Here is a 12,506-nt window from a genome sequence, read left to right on the forward strand (position 1 = left end):
TTCGGGCGACGGAATAATGCCGAGCAAATGTTCAGATACTACTACTACGAAAACAGTTTTTATAACCGATGCGTGTCCTACATCATTCCTTGAGAAACTCATTCCATGAGGGGGAAAAAAGACACATTTCGAATGAAAAAAAGAGTCAAAATTCAACAGAGCAAGAGTGTGACCACTTTCCCTTGGCACGGGGAAGCATTACACTATACCATTTTACACAGCTACAAAACTTCAAAAAGAAAAAGAAACAGCAAGGCCTATTATATCTAATTATGGTGCTTGCTTAAGCTAGAGTTACTATAAAATTTCACTTCTATTATATTTGGCCGAGAGGAGAGACATTGTTATCTCGTTGCTATAGGCTTGAGAATCCGTATGGGAAGATGCGAATCAAGAAATATATCATAACGAACATCTACTACCTTGTCTTCGGACCATGTTTTAACTTCTGTTAGCATTCTGCTTTTGCCCCCGCTCAATTTTCAGCTTGCATCTCAGAATTGCGTACTCCTCTCCTTCATGCAGGATTAGCAAGTTCCTTGCCTCCTACAAACAAATAAGCAAAACTCACAATTAACAAAACAAAATTCATTTACCTAGTAACCAATATGAAAGGTATTAGAAAAGAAAAGCATGGAGGCCACCTCTAAAAGTAGGGAAATATTCAAGGATGGATCAGGCGCACAAGTGCCTTCCAAATTACTTGTCCACTTCTCGAGGGATAACAGCTTTGCCCAGATAAACCTGTTGCATCTCCTCCCTCCAAATCTGCAAGCATTACAATCACATCATTTAGTTCTTATACTCCTAGGCTCAAGTTTGGTGCGAAATTATTTGCATAATATTAGAGTAATTGAGAAATCTAATACCGTATGAAAAGGGAGAACAGTAAACAGGTGTGTGTGTGTGGGGGGGGGGGTGTTTTCCAACTTACATTATAGTCAAGCACCTGCCAGTCCTCCAAAATGGAGGGTGGTCTGGGTGGGCATAACAAAAAGGCATTAAACAAAGACACATGAGACAGATATCAAAATCATACCGCTTGACGGAATTCCAGACGAATATGAGGCACATTAGTTTTGCGAATGTCATTTCCATCTGGTCCTCTCTTGTAGTACTCTTTCCCAATCCAATGTGACTGAAACAGAAACCTAATTGGTCAGAGGACAACCATAGGCAGGTGACAAAGCATCTCCATGTAATACAATCTATTCTAAAGATTTTAGAACTAAAACTAAATTCGGCTAAGTTGATTACATGGTTTAACTAAGAACTTATTGAATGATCAGAATATTTGGGAACAGAAAATAGCAGAAAAGTCTCCTACTAGAACAGAACCTCAATGAATTACAGTTCTAGATATGAGGTGGTTAATTTTCCATAGGTACACACGCAGTGTGTCCACAACAGTAGAACAGAAATCAAATTGATAGCATAGCGAGGTTATGGACATCACATTATCTGTGTAGCCATCAGTATCAAAGATGTCACAAGTAGTAAATCTCATTACTCAAATGAAGACAGAAGACTAATTGCCCACTGCGCACAGATTATCCCGATCCGGCAAAAAATTTCAAAATAATGGACAAGTACCCCCATGCAGAAGGAACACACAGTATCAGTTTTGGCACCTGGCAACCCCCCCCCCCCCCCCCCCCCCCCCTTTTCTCCTCTTTATCATTCATGTAGAAGGGAAGCAGCAAGAGATCTCCATAGTTTCCTAAACTCTTAGCATGTCCTCTCAAGTCAAAATAAAAGCAATTACCTTCAGGGCATGCGAGAAACCTGATTGGGAGACTGAATTACGGGCAATCTCACATAGATCACACGAACTGAGCTTCCACACCTGCAATGAAAGGCCATGAACATATTTGAGCCAGTGTAAGTATGTTGGAACCAAAATACATATGCACAAATGAGAGAGAGAGAGAGAGCTCACTGAAGCTGCTATGCTATATTCTTCAACCAAGGGTTCTTTTGTTAAGTGGATTTGCAGTGGATCATCAGTAGAAAGAGAAACATTGAGACCCCGCAAAAAAAATATAGGAAATGGATTTCGATGATAGTCCAAAAATAAGGAGTTGTTACTCAGTGGAGACATAGCCAGACCAATCTGATAACCAACAAGAAATCTAAATCAAACGAGCAGTGAAAGTAACCAAATAATAAACATCAATCCAAAATATATTCCACCTGTGCTAGATAATACAGATACTGAAGTACAGGCGATTTTCTCAAATTGATTCCATGTGCAATATTATGAGCAGTAAGAAAGGTTGCAGCAAGGTGGTCGATGTCACCAGCCTGGAAATATTACAATACGTGAGGCAATGAAACAACTGACATCTGCATAAAAGTACAATAAATGAATGATAGATACCTCCCCAGAATGTGGACGGAATTTTATCATCGTCATGCCTTTTGATTCACGAAGCTGAAAATTGTAACATCTAAGAGATCAGATCCAATGCATCAAAATCCAGGCACAGGCATCTAGAAACTATTCACTTGTCAGAATTAGAAAAGGCAATACAACCAACAAGGAAAGCATGCTATTTATCAAGTCATACTCTAAAAACATTGTTAAAGCTTATTGTCAACAAGACTTTCAGTGCTGCTGTCTAGTTATTCGTTAAGGAAGGGAAAGATGGAACCTTACTCATCAAAAGAGGGGAAAAAAAGAAAAGAAAAAGAAAAGAAAACAACAGTTAACACCATGATTCTGAAAGAGAACACTCAAAAGTAGCAATATAATACCTCGAATTGTAACATTAACTAGTTCTTTTGGAGAGTATGCCCAAATGTAGCTTGGGCTTCTCTTGGGTTGTTACAGTTAGAAGTCAGGTTATCAACCTCAGGAATGCACAGAAATTGGTAAAAATACACAATTGCAGCAATCTTGCCATCTACATGGGTCATAATTTTAGAATTTACTAATGTCTAGTGTCTTGTTTTCTTCTGTTTCTCTGAGCTTGGTAGCCTGCTGCATAGGCTGTTTCTACCTTGGTTTTGTCTTCAGGGTCGTGCCCTATGGCTTGGTCATTTTTTCTTTTTTGCTTGCTTACCCAAAAAGGAAGCTACCAATCAATGACAGGAGCAATAAGCAATGGCATTCAAAGCTAAGGACAAGTAAGCCTTGCTGCTATTGCAAGTAAGTGTGTCTCAATATGTTTCTTTGCTTTTTTTTTCCCTATCTTCTGATGATGAATGCAGCTTCCCAAGTTATGACGAGGAAGGAACACTCCAGTCAATCACAACTAAGAAAATATGTACAAGGTAAGATAATATCCCTTCTTGATCCCCAAGTTACATCATTATCTTTCTAGAGAATAAGAAAGGGAGGGTAGGGGAAAGTCTTAAGCAACCTAAATCAGAAGCGTAAGAAGTTTTAAGATTGATTGTACTGGTAGAATACATACCTTATTAAGTGTGTAGAGGTTAGCATAACAGTAATAGGCATAGTATGAAAATGCCGGATTGATGTGTTTTGTAGGCCGTCTTTCAGGCTTACTTTCATCATCAACCAAATCCAATCCAACAACCTGAACAAGCAAACATGACAAGCCAGACATCTTAGCAGTTAAATCTTAGACCTAAAATATTTAGAAAAAAAATTATAAAAACAAACTTAAACCAAGCACAACATGATTTTCTCCAAAAAAAATAAATAAATTATTTTTATTGGTAAACAACACTCCAAATTTTAAAAAATTAACTAATCAAAGCTTTGTAATCCAAATTACTTAATGCATGCCTGTGTGTGTTTTTACACCAAATTACCAGTAACTCCTTTAGTAACAGTCTTTTTTTTTTTTTCTTTTTGGCTTGGGTGAATCCTTCATAACAACAGCATCTTCACTTTTAACACCCATTGATTAAGATTCTACTAAAAAAGAAATCATATTAGGGCTGCGAGTGGAAAAGGGGGGAGGATCCCTACAATACGCTTCCTCATGGTAAAAGTCTATAAATCAACCTCACTAACACTCGTTGCGATGTGCCAAATGAATCCGAAAATCAAGGTAAACTGAATTTGAAGATCAAGAGCGATGAGCTTAGAAACTTATTTTTTCAATACTTTACTCCATTGGTCAATTAATTGATTTTCATGGCATGACTTTTCATGAATTACTTGTATCACTTTCCAATCAAATGAATTCCTTGTATGACTAAACTAGCATGCTTGGGCATTACTCTTGTATATGTCCTGTATACTTGGGCTCTTGCCTCTTCTTTTGATCAATAAAATTTTCTTTACTGATAAAAAAAAAAAAATTACAGGAAGAGCCGTAGAGGTTTAAGAAGTTCTGAGAAAATAAACTTTCATGCAATTAAATTTTTTGTTTAGCCCAGTTTCAGAGCATTTACAAGCTAGTACATTTTTTTTTCAACCATATTTTCAAGGACTTGAGAACAGGCCTTTGGTGATTACAGAGACCATTAATAGAATAAATGTCAACATTTTCAAGAAATGCTCAGATGCAGTTTTTCGATATATTACGAAAAAAAGACAACCGTTGAACCTCTAATATGAAAATGAGAAGATTTAGAAACACGAGACAGCATACCTGTTTCAAGAAAACATGCAACTGAGGATGTGAATCTGGATCCACTGTAACCTCAAATAGCGGAATAAAGATATTGTCAAGAATGTTCTGAAAAGACGTCACAATTCCCATTTCCTTGTACACATTGTACAGTCGTGGGAGCTGAAAAGACAAAAAGAATTGCATTGTGGCAACTTATGATATATATTGACCAGATTCAATGTTTTTCTTCTACGAAAGAGCCCCAAAGTGGAGGAGGACAGCTGCCAAAACTTTACAATCATCACACCTTTCATACAGATGCTATAAACTTTAAAAATGAGAATATAACCAAAAATTAGGCACGATATAATTGTAACGTGATTGCAGGCACAGCAAAACATCTTAAATTTCCATTTCACCCAATATCATATATATATTTGTTCTTTAATAAAATTCGTTCAATAAAATTTCATTTTACTTATCAAAAATTTGTTCTTTAATATACGACACATTCTTATGTGTACCTGAATCAACCAAACGACATTCTCACTATACAATTCATTATTCACTATCCAACTTGCCATTTGATCCCACTCGCTTTGCTTCCTTCCATATATTGATATTCTGTACTCAGCCATCTGCAGCATGGAAATGGTTCCTCAGAAATCAATGTAGTTTTAATTAAAAAAAAAAGGGTATTAATAAGGATCCCACCTGAAAGGCAATGAACATTCTTAACGCCCAAAGAACAATGATTATCCGACTCTAGAATATTTCTACATGAGTAATGATACCCACACAACACATTTCACAACTATGTTTTAAGATAGGAGTATTTTTGTAAAATGGTGTTACTTTTATAAGTTATTTTACAAAAATACCCCTCATTTAAAGCATAGTTGTGTAAAGTGTTATGAAAAATGTTGTGTAAATCAATTTCCTTACTACAACTACATGTCAGAGATGCTATGATGTTCAACCGCCAAAACAATGTTTTCTTTTTTGTGCGTAGAAACAACTGCCATAAGAATGTAAAAGATAACTACAATATTCATATCGTGAGAACTGACGGAAATGGAAATGTTCAACAGCTTGCACAACTCTTACCCATTGAATGAAAACCACTAGCAAGTATCTCAATGCAAAATTTTACAAAAACAGGCTGCAGAAAATTGTTGTGACAATTGATTCGACTTAATTTATTAGCATTGAAAAAGGAAACTATTTCATAATCTGTTTACATGCCCACATAATTCACGAAACATTCAGAGACTCATAAGGCTTGAAGAACTAAACTGTACCCAGCAAGCATGTCACAATGCACCAGACTCTTGTGGGGGGGAAAAAAAAGTTAACATGGAAGTTCAAAATATTTTCATATTAAAGATTAGACTACCTAGACTACCTCAATATGCCTTTCAAAAGGGGGAAAATGAAGAGCTGCACACCAAACTATTGAATAACACATATATTATAGGAATTAGCAACAGCATGCTATTAGGAATATATATTATGAACGTAGATTCTATTCTCAGCAATCGTTACCCCTTAGCTGTAGCATTGCATTTCAATTACCCAATCCCTGCTAGATGCCATAGCATCAAGTAATGACAAAAAACCCAAATCGGAAAGCAAATGAAGGGACAAGAAGGAAGCACCTGATATTTACTTGCAGCAAGATCAGCAAACACTTGCTTTGTCAGCTCAGCAAGGAAACGGCCTATTCAATAAAAGAAGACAAGAATTCAAAGATTGGCGGCTCAATTAAGTAAGGACAATATGTTCCATTATAAAAAATAATCACAGATCAGGAAAGAGAGAATCATCAAAAATTTTTGGATAAACTGAAATTCCCTACAACACACAAGCTCTTAAATAAAATAATTTTATATGTCCATTCATTTATACCTTTCTACTGCCAGAATAAAAACAATAATTACAAGATGAATAAGGTCCAGTACAAAGATATTGGTGATTTGCTCACTTTGGGGTCCTAAAACTCTTGATCAGCACATTTATCAATTAAGGTGAAGATGCTTTTAGCTAAACCCACTATCCTTAACAAAGTGCACGATCCACCAAATTATACATAGTAACTTTTTACAGTTCCAAAGAGATAAGTGGCCTGCAGCAAGAGAATACGGACAGGAGCAACATGTATGGTAACTAAGAAAGACCAGCAGAAAATACCTTGGATAAGATTATCTTGCTTAAGGAAAATCTCCCTGAGCCTACTTTGACCACAGGGGTTGTACTTCAGATTAAACTTATCAAAGCGATGAAAAGTACTCTTGTCTGCATGAACATCCAAAAGGTCAACATTCAGATCATACCTGTTCAAACAAATGTGAAGAGAGATCACAAACTGATTTTTTAAATAAATAAGTTTAATCGCACATAATTATAACAGAATTCAAACATATTTTCTTCTCTGTCGGGGGAAAGCAAAAGAAAGTTTCATTACCCAGTTAGGTCCAAGCTCTCAAATACTTCTTTCAAAGTCAGATACGTCCCATCTCGAAATATCACAACCTGAGTAAAAGTACAAGAAATTCAGTGCTTTGGAGAAAACAAATGCATACCCTTTTTCCAAAACAAAAATAGCATTAGAAAATATTGATCACCAAGTGAACATGAAATTAATTGATTCAACAAGTGCCACTGATCACATGAAAGATATTGGTTTTAGAGAGGGACAAGTGTACTTAGTGTCAACCATAAAAGGAATCGCCAGACAAGCAGTTGACAGCATTTTTTTTTTTTTATGACAGGGAAACCACCCCACGACAAAGCCCTTAGGACTCAACCATGTAACCTAAACCCCCGAGGAGACTAGCCCAGCAACCCACTGCCATGGCCTCCCACTTAATCGCGGTTCGAGGAATCGAACCTGTGACATGGGGCTTATGCACTCAAGTTCGCCCTTACCACTTGGGCTACCCATGGGTGGGTGTTGACAACATATTAGCAGAAAAATCCATAGCATTACCTCATCAGGCTCTTTCCTCAGCTTTGACTTTATAAATCTCAAAAGATGTTTCTGGTTCATGCATGCAGAGTGATGAACATGTGTATCAACTTTCCTGACATTGTAGAAGTCACGATGTGGGGCGGTTTTTTGAGCAAGAAATTCTCTATCCGCATTAAGCATCAAATGAAGATTGAATTTCTGAATGGTGAATGGGTACACAAATAAGCACAATGTCGAATTATAATTATTATTAATGAGAAAAGAGCAATATCATGCATCTTAATCACAAATAATCTCAACGAAAAAATATGTACTTGTTCGAGAAGATTCAACCGATGATGACATAGTGTTCTAATATTCCCTGCTGCAATAACCCGAAGTATGTGATGCAGATCAGTGAAAAAGGTTGTGGCGTCTGCAACAGGGAAAAGCTCTTCGTTTGCGTCTGCAACAGGTAACAGGTGAACATGCATAAATGTTGTAGTAGATGAACATGTCAATAACAATTAGAAAAATAAGTCCATCAATCAAATCTCTTAGATTCTTACAATCTTTATTTGCATAGACATGAACAACTCCATCTTGCATCTCAAAGTAATGCTGCATAAATATTGGAACATGTTAATGAAAAAATGGAATATGAGAGACAAACCAAAGTGCAATTCTTATGAAAAGTGAACTCACATCAGACTTTCCCTCAGAAGTATAAGAGAATGGCTCAGGATTAGGCTTTGGAGTACTGGGATCAGATATAACTTCTTTCTCCCATGGAGCCACTGCTTCCCTGAATACATATCTTTTTCGCAATTCAAGGCATTCTTGAAGAACTACATATGCCTCCACTTCATCAGGTGATGGCACCTCTGGTAAAATATACAGATTTTAGAACATAATAATCCACCACATGCAAATCATCAATTTTAATCGGAAACATTGGAATTGGCAAGCTTAGAAGTAAACCATTTTGAAAAAGAGTCACAACAGATCAACTAATAGAAGTACTTACCTCAAAATATTAAACATTAACTATCAGTGGAAGGTAAGGTCAAGAAAGAAATTAACTTTAAAGAGAGATAATGGGTAGTCAATACCGGTAGGTGATATTTTAAGTCGGGCAAAATTTTCTTGCTCCGGCTCTTTCCTCAAAATATCAGCAGCAATTGGATCAGGCTGAACGCCATGCAGATCACCAGATACACTATGGGATCGAATCATACTGGATGCAGCAATAGGCAATTGCTCTACATTAGCTTTAATGTGGTCTGGTAAATTTTCATATAGGGTTTTACACTCTGGCCCCTGCACAATAGAGGTAAGAAAGCAACCCTTCAGCTCTTGATGAAGTTTTCATTTAGAAAAGGAACGAATTCTTTGAAGAATGACAGAGACATAGGAAGGAAATATGCAGATTGCATACAACGAGATAAATGTGCTCTTTTTTACAAGTTAAAATGTCCTCTTCTAAGTGCATTAAAAACTCACAGCATTCCCATTCGTATGCAGATATGCAGTATCTAGTTTAGCAGTGTCGGTCATATTATCTTCATCATCAGAACCTTCAACACTCTCGAAGGCACTGGCACTCGCAACGGGAGACTTCGGAGAAGTTGGTCTGATAAGAGAACTAGTTTTCTTGGTTGCACTTGCATGCCCAGGAGATTTCCCTGATACAAACAATTTACGTAGTTAGTCAGCAACAAAGGAATCAACATCAAATCCAACCTCTTTCCTTCCCCCGCGCCCCAAAACTAAAGGGAGAGAGAAGACAACCTAGAAGACAGGAAACACATTGAAGACTATGTTTACTTTCCAAGGACCGAGAAGTTTGTATGGCTAAATTTATGATTCATAGAAAAGGAAAAGATCTTTGAAATTTATGATTCCTAGGAGAGATCAATGACATTCTACCTAAACAGTGGTTTCATTTAAATATCGTTGTTGCCTTTCTTCCTCAACTGGCGATCTCCCTTTCAAGTTCTATTTTGTAATGTCTTTTTTAAGATTAAAGTCTTTGATCTTTTTTAACAATAAGGAAAAGAGAAAATTACGAGATGGTGGTATTTGAAGTGAATGCAATTAATCTAGTGCTAGGCAGGCTGTTGGTTGACAAAAAATAACGAAAGTTGTTGAAGATAGACTAACTCGCTAACCAATAAGTAGGATGAAGCCCATAAATTGAGGTTCCCAGAAAGTGTTGGGTTGCTAAAATTGCCAAACCAAATTTCAAATTAGACGACCTTATTATGAACATAAGTTGTCCGCAGTTACTAACAAATTAATATAACCGTTCAACTGCTAAGTCCCATGACACGACAGCAGAAAAGATTACATGAGAGTTTGTGAATAAAAAGATGGAAACTTGAGACTGGGACAACAAGAGCATAGCGTCGGAGGGAACTAGCAGAGAGAAAGACAATTTCACTACTTCATATCCAATCAAAATTCTTTTTTTAAAGGCAAAATAATATGTTATTGATGAAGTACATAGGCAAAGCCCAAGTACACTGGAAGATTACATGGATGCAATCAAAATTACTGATCAAAACAAATATCCAATCAAAACCTTAAACCAACGCAAAAAGGTAAAGAATATAAATGAAGTGTTTCAGTTTCAAAATATGCAGTGTAATATGTCTAACCAAATGGTGAAAAAGTTTTTTTCTTCACTACTTGAATTCATACACAATAAGGGTTTTAGACTAGCAACGCCACGGTAAGTTTCTTGTACACACGGAAAATTAGGCCTTAACATTTAGAGGTTTCTCATGAAACACGGTACGCATTCCAATCCCCCAATAACTAGCTAAAGTCCCATCCCAGTTTTCCACAAGCACAGGCACTGTGATGTATAGCGATCTTATAAAACGACTCTCCCGTTAACTATTACAGTTGTTAAATTTGTTAAGGATGAAATATATCAAATTCACGATCTTCATAAAATTTCATCTCCCGCACGAGTATAAACATCAATCGCGCCCTGGTTTCCAAAATGAATCCATCAAACCCACCATATTCCGAATCTTCTGATCCATACTAATCTCAAGTAGCAGGAAAAAATCCAATATAAAGCATATAGGAGCCTTTATCCAATTTATAACTATGAGTACAGAAGAAAGCGCTATTGACTCGTTAATACTCCTTAAATTCATTTTCCAATAAGACGCGACGCACTATAATTGTAATTCTCAAAAGCATGACGACAATATTTCCAGATTTTCTAATCCAAAGTTCATGATCACTCTCCTGGAGAGAAATCCGAGAGAGCCATACCTTCGGGAAGAGTATGCAGTCTCGGCAACCCGACCGGAATCCCGTCCACGTGGAGATGCCCGTTGCGCCTCTCCTCACTGCCGTCGATTCCGACGGAGATCGCCGTGACGTCCGGCAGAGAAGCCGAGCCGCGCCGGTAATAGCCGTTCCCCTTCCGGCGTGAGTGGGCCCGCCGCTTCTTCAGGTGCTGCGGCGATTCGATGTCCGAGTTCTCGTCCCTCTCCCTCTCCACTGTCTTGGCGAACTCCAGCAACTGATTTAGGGTTTTTCGGTGCATATAGTAAGCCGAAACGGCGACGACCGATGCTCCCACCAGAGCGGCCACGGCCAAATGCAGCGCATACGCGTCCATTAACCAGAAACTTGGACTTCCTCCCCCCTTACAAACTCGTAGAAAAGGAAATGATTGTTTCAGTTGGTACAGAGATAGCAAGATAGAAACCCTACTGAGGAGTGCCGCAGGTGAGAGCAGAGAAGAAGAACCTCAGTTTTATTTTTTAATCGGAGTATCTGAGCCTTCCCCCACTATTTATAGCCACAGAAAGCGACGACAACGAGCACATTCTCTCTCTATCTCTGTTTTTTTGCTCTACTTTCGGACTCATTGAAAGTGGTTTGCTTCGTATTATCGCCGCTTTTCCTTTCTTTACACCGTTTTACTATGGATCGTTATTATTTTTTTATATCAAGACTTTATAGCAACTCTGTCTTTGTCGTATATATAGTACATTATTATTTAAAGAAATACTACAAAAAAGTTATATATTACAGACTTATATTTAATTGATATGTGATTTATTCTTTTTATTCTTTTCTTTATTTAAATACACATTTAAGCTGTAAGATAAAAAAATAAAAATAATAAATGACATATTAATTAAATAAAAAATTATTTATACACACATTTATTGATGTGATAATGTTTAAATAACAACTATTGAAATTAAAGAAAAAAGAAAAAAAGACTTTAGAGCAACTATCTGTATTTCTTACGAAATTTTATTACGAAACTCTTTTATCTGCGAGTCGGTGAAAAATTTACATTTTACATGTCACAAATTTTGATTTTGAGTACTTTTATAGGATTAGCTAAAATTAAAATATATTTTTTATAAATATAAGATGAATTTAATTTTTAACTATTTCATTTACATAAATTTTTATATAAAAATAATCATTTTTTCATTATATGATAATAAAATAATATAAGATGAATTTGACTTTAGCTATTCATATCAAATCTCTACATTAGATTATCTATTTATTCATTATTAAAAATATTTTAACTTTTTTAATTATGAATTTATTTTATTTTATTATATTTTATAATTCATAATATTATATATTAATTAGTAATCATATTCTAATTATATTTTTTCAATTGTCATTTAAAAGGAGAGAGAAATAATTAATATAAAATATATTTGATGAATGAATAATTTCTTTCAAATTTAAAAATAATTTTAGAACTGACTGTAGCTAATTTGAAATTTAGTTATTCCAATGTGATAACATTTTATAGTTTAATAGTTAAATTTTTAATAGATTTAACTTTTAGTTAATCCAATAAGAATGCTCTTAAGATATCTAATTTGTATTAAAAGGTTAAAAACAAAATCTCTTGTGAATCAATGTTTGTGATATGAAAAATTTTTCTTATCCGTCATTAGTTATTATCTTATATTTCACATTTTATGAAAAAAAATTATAAATATAATAAGTGAAAATAAATAATA

At 35.8% G+C, this 12,506-nt stretch overlaps 1 protein-coding gene across 1 annotated transcript; it reads right to left on the reverse strand.

Moving 5' to 3' along the window:
- Positions 1 to 11,316, reverse strand: LOC108994905 (AMP deaminase). Its single transcript, XM_018970304.2, has 20 exons — positions 10,771 to 11,316; positions 8,983 to 9,164; positions 8,592 to 8,799; positions 8,185 to 8,363; positions 8,049 to 8,100; positions 7,815 to 7,945; positions 7,519 to 7,698; positions 6,994 to 7,061; positions 6,720 to 6,862; positions 6,188 to 6,249; positions 5,054 to 5,167; positions 4,569 to 4,709; positions 3,420 to 3,542; positions 2,381 to 2,434; positions 2,194 to 2,304; positions 1,940 to 2,113; positions 1,766 to 1,846; positions 1,040 to 1,138; positions 645 to 768; positions 1 to 546 (listed from the first exon to the last, which is right to left on the reverse strand). Exons 1-19 carry the CDS (start codon positions 11,120 to 11,122, stop codon positions 700 to 702), a joined length of 2,523 nt encoding a protein of 840 aa, XP_018825849.2. The 5' UTR covers positions 11,123 to 11,316; the 3' UTR covers positions 1 to 546; positions 645 to 699.
- Between the last annotated feature and the right edge of the window lie 1,190 nt (positions 11,317 to 12,506).

This window comes from Juglans regia, chromosome 3, assembly GCF_001411555.2.
Source record: "Juglans regia cultivar Chandler chromosome 3, Walnut 2.0, whole genome shotgun sequence".
In the NCBI taxonomy this organism is placed as follows: domain Eukaryota; kingdom Viridiplantae; phylum Streptophyta; class Magnoliopsida; order Fagales; family Juglandaceae; genus Juglans; species Juglans regia.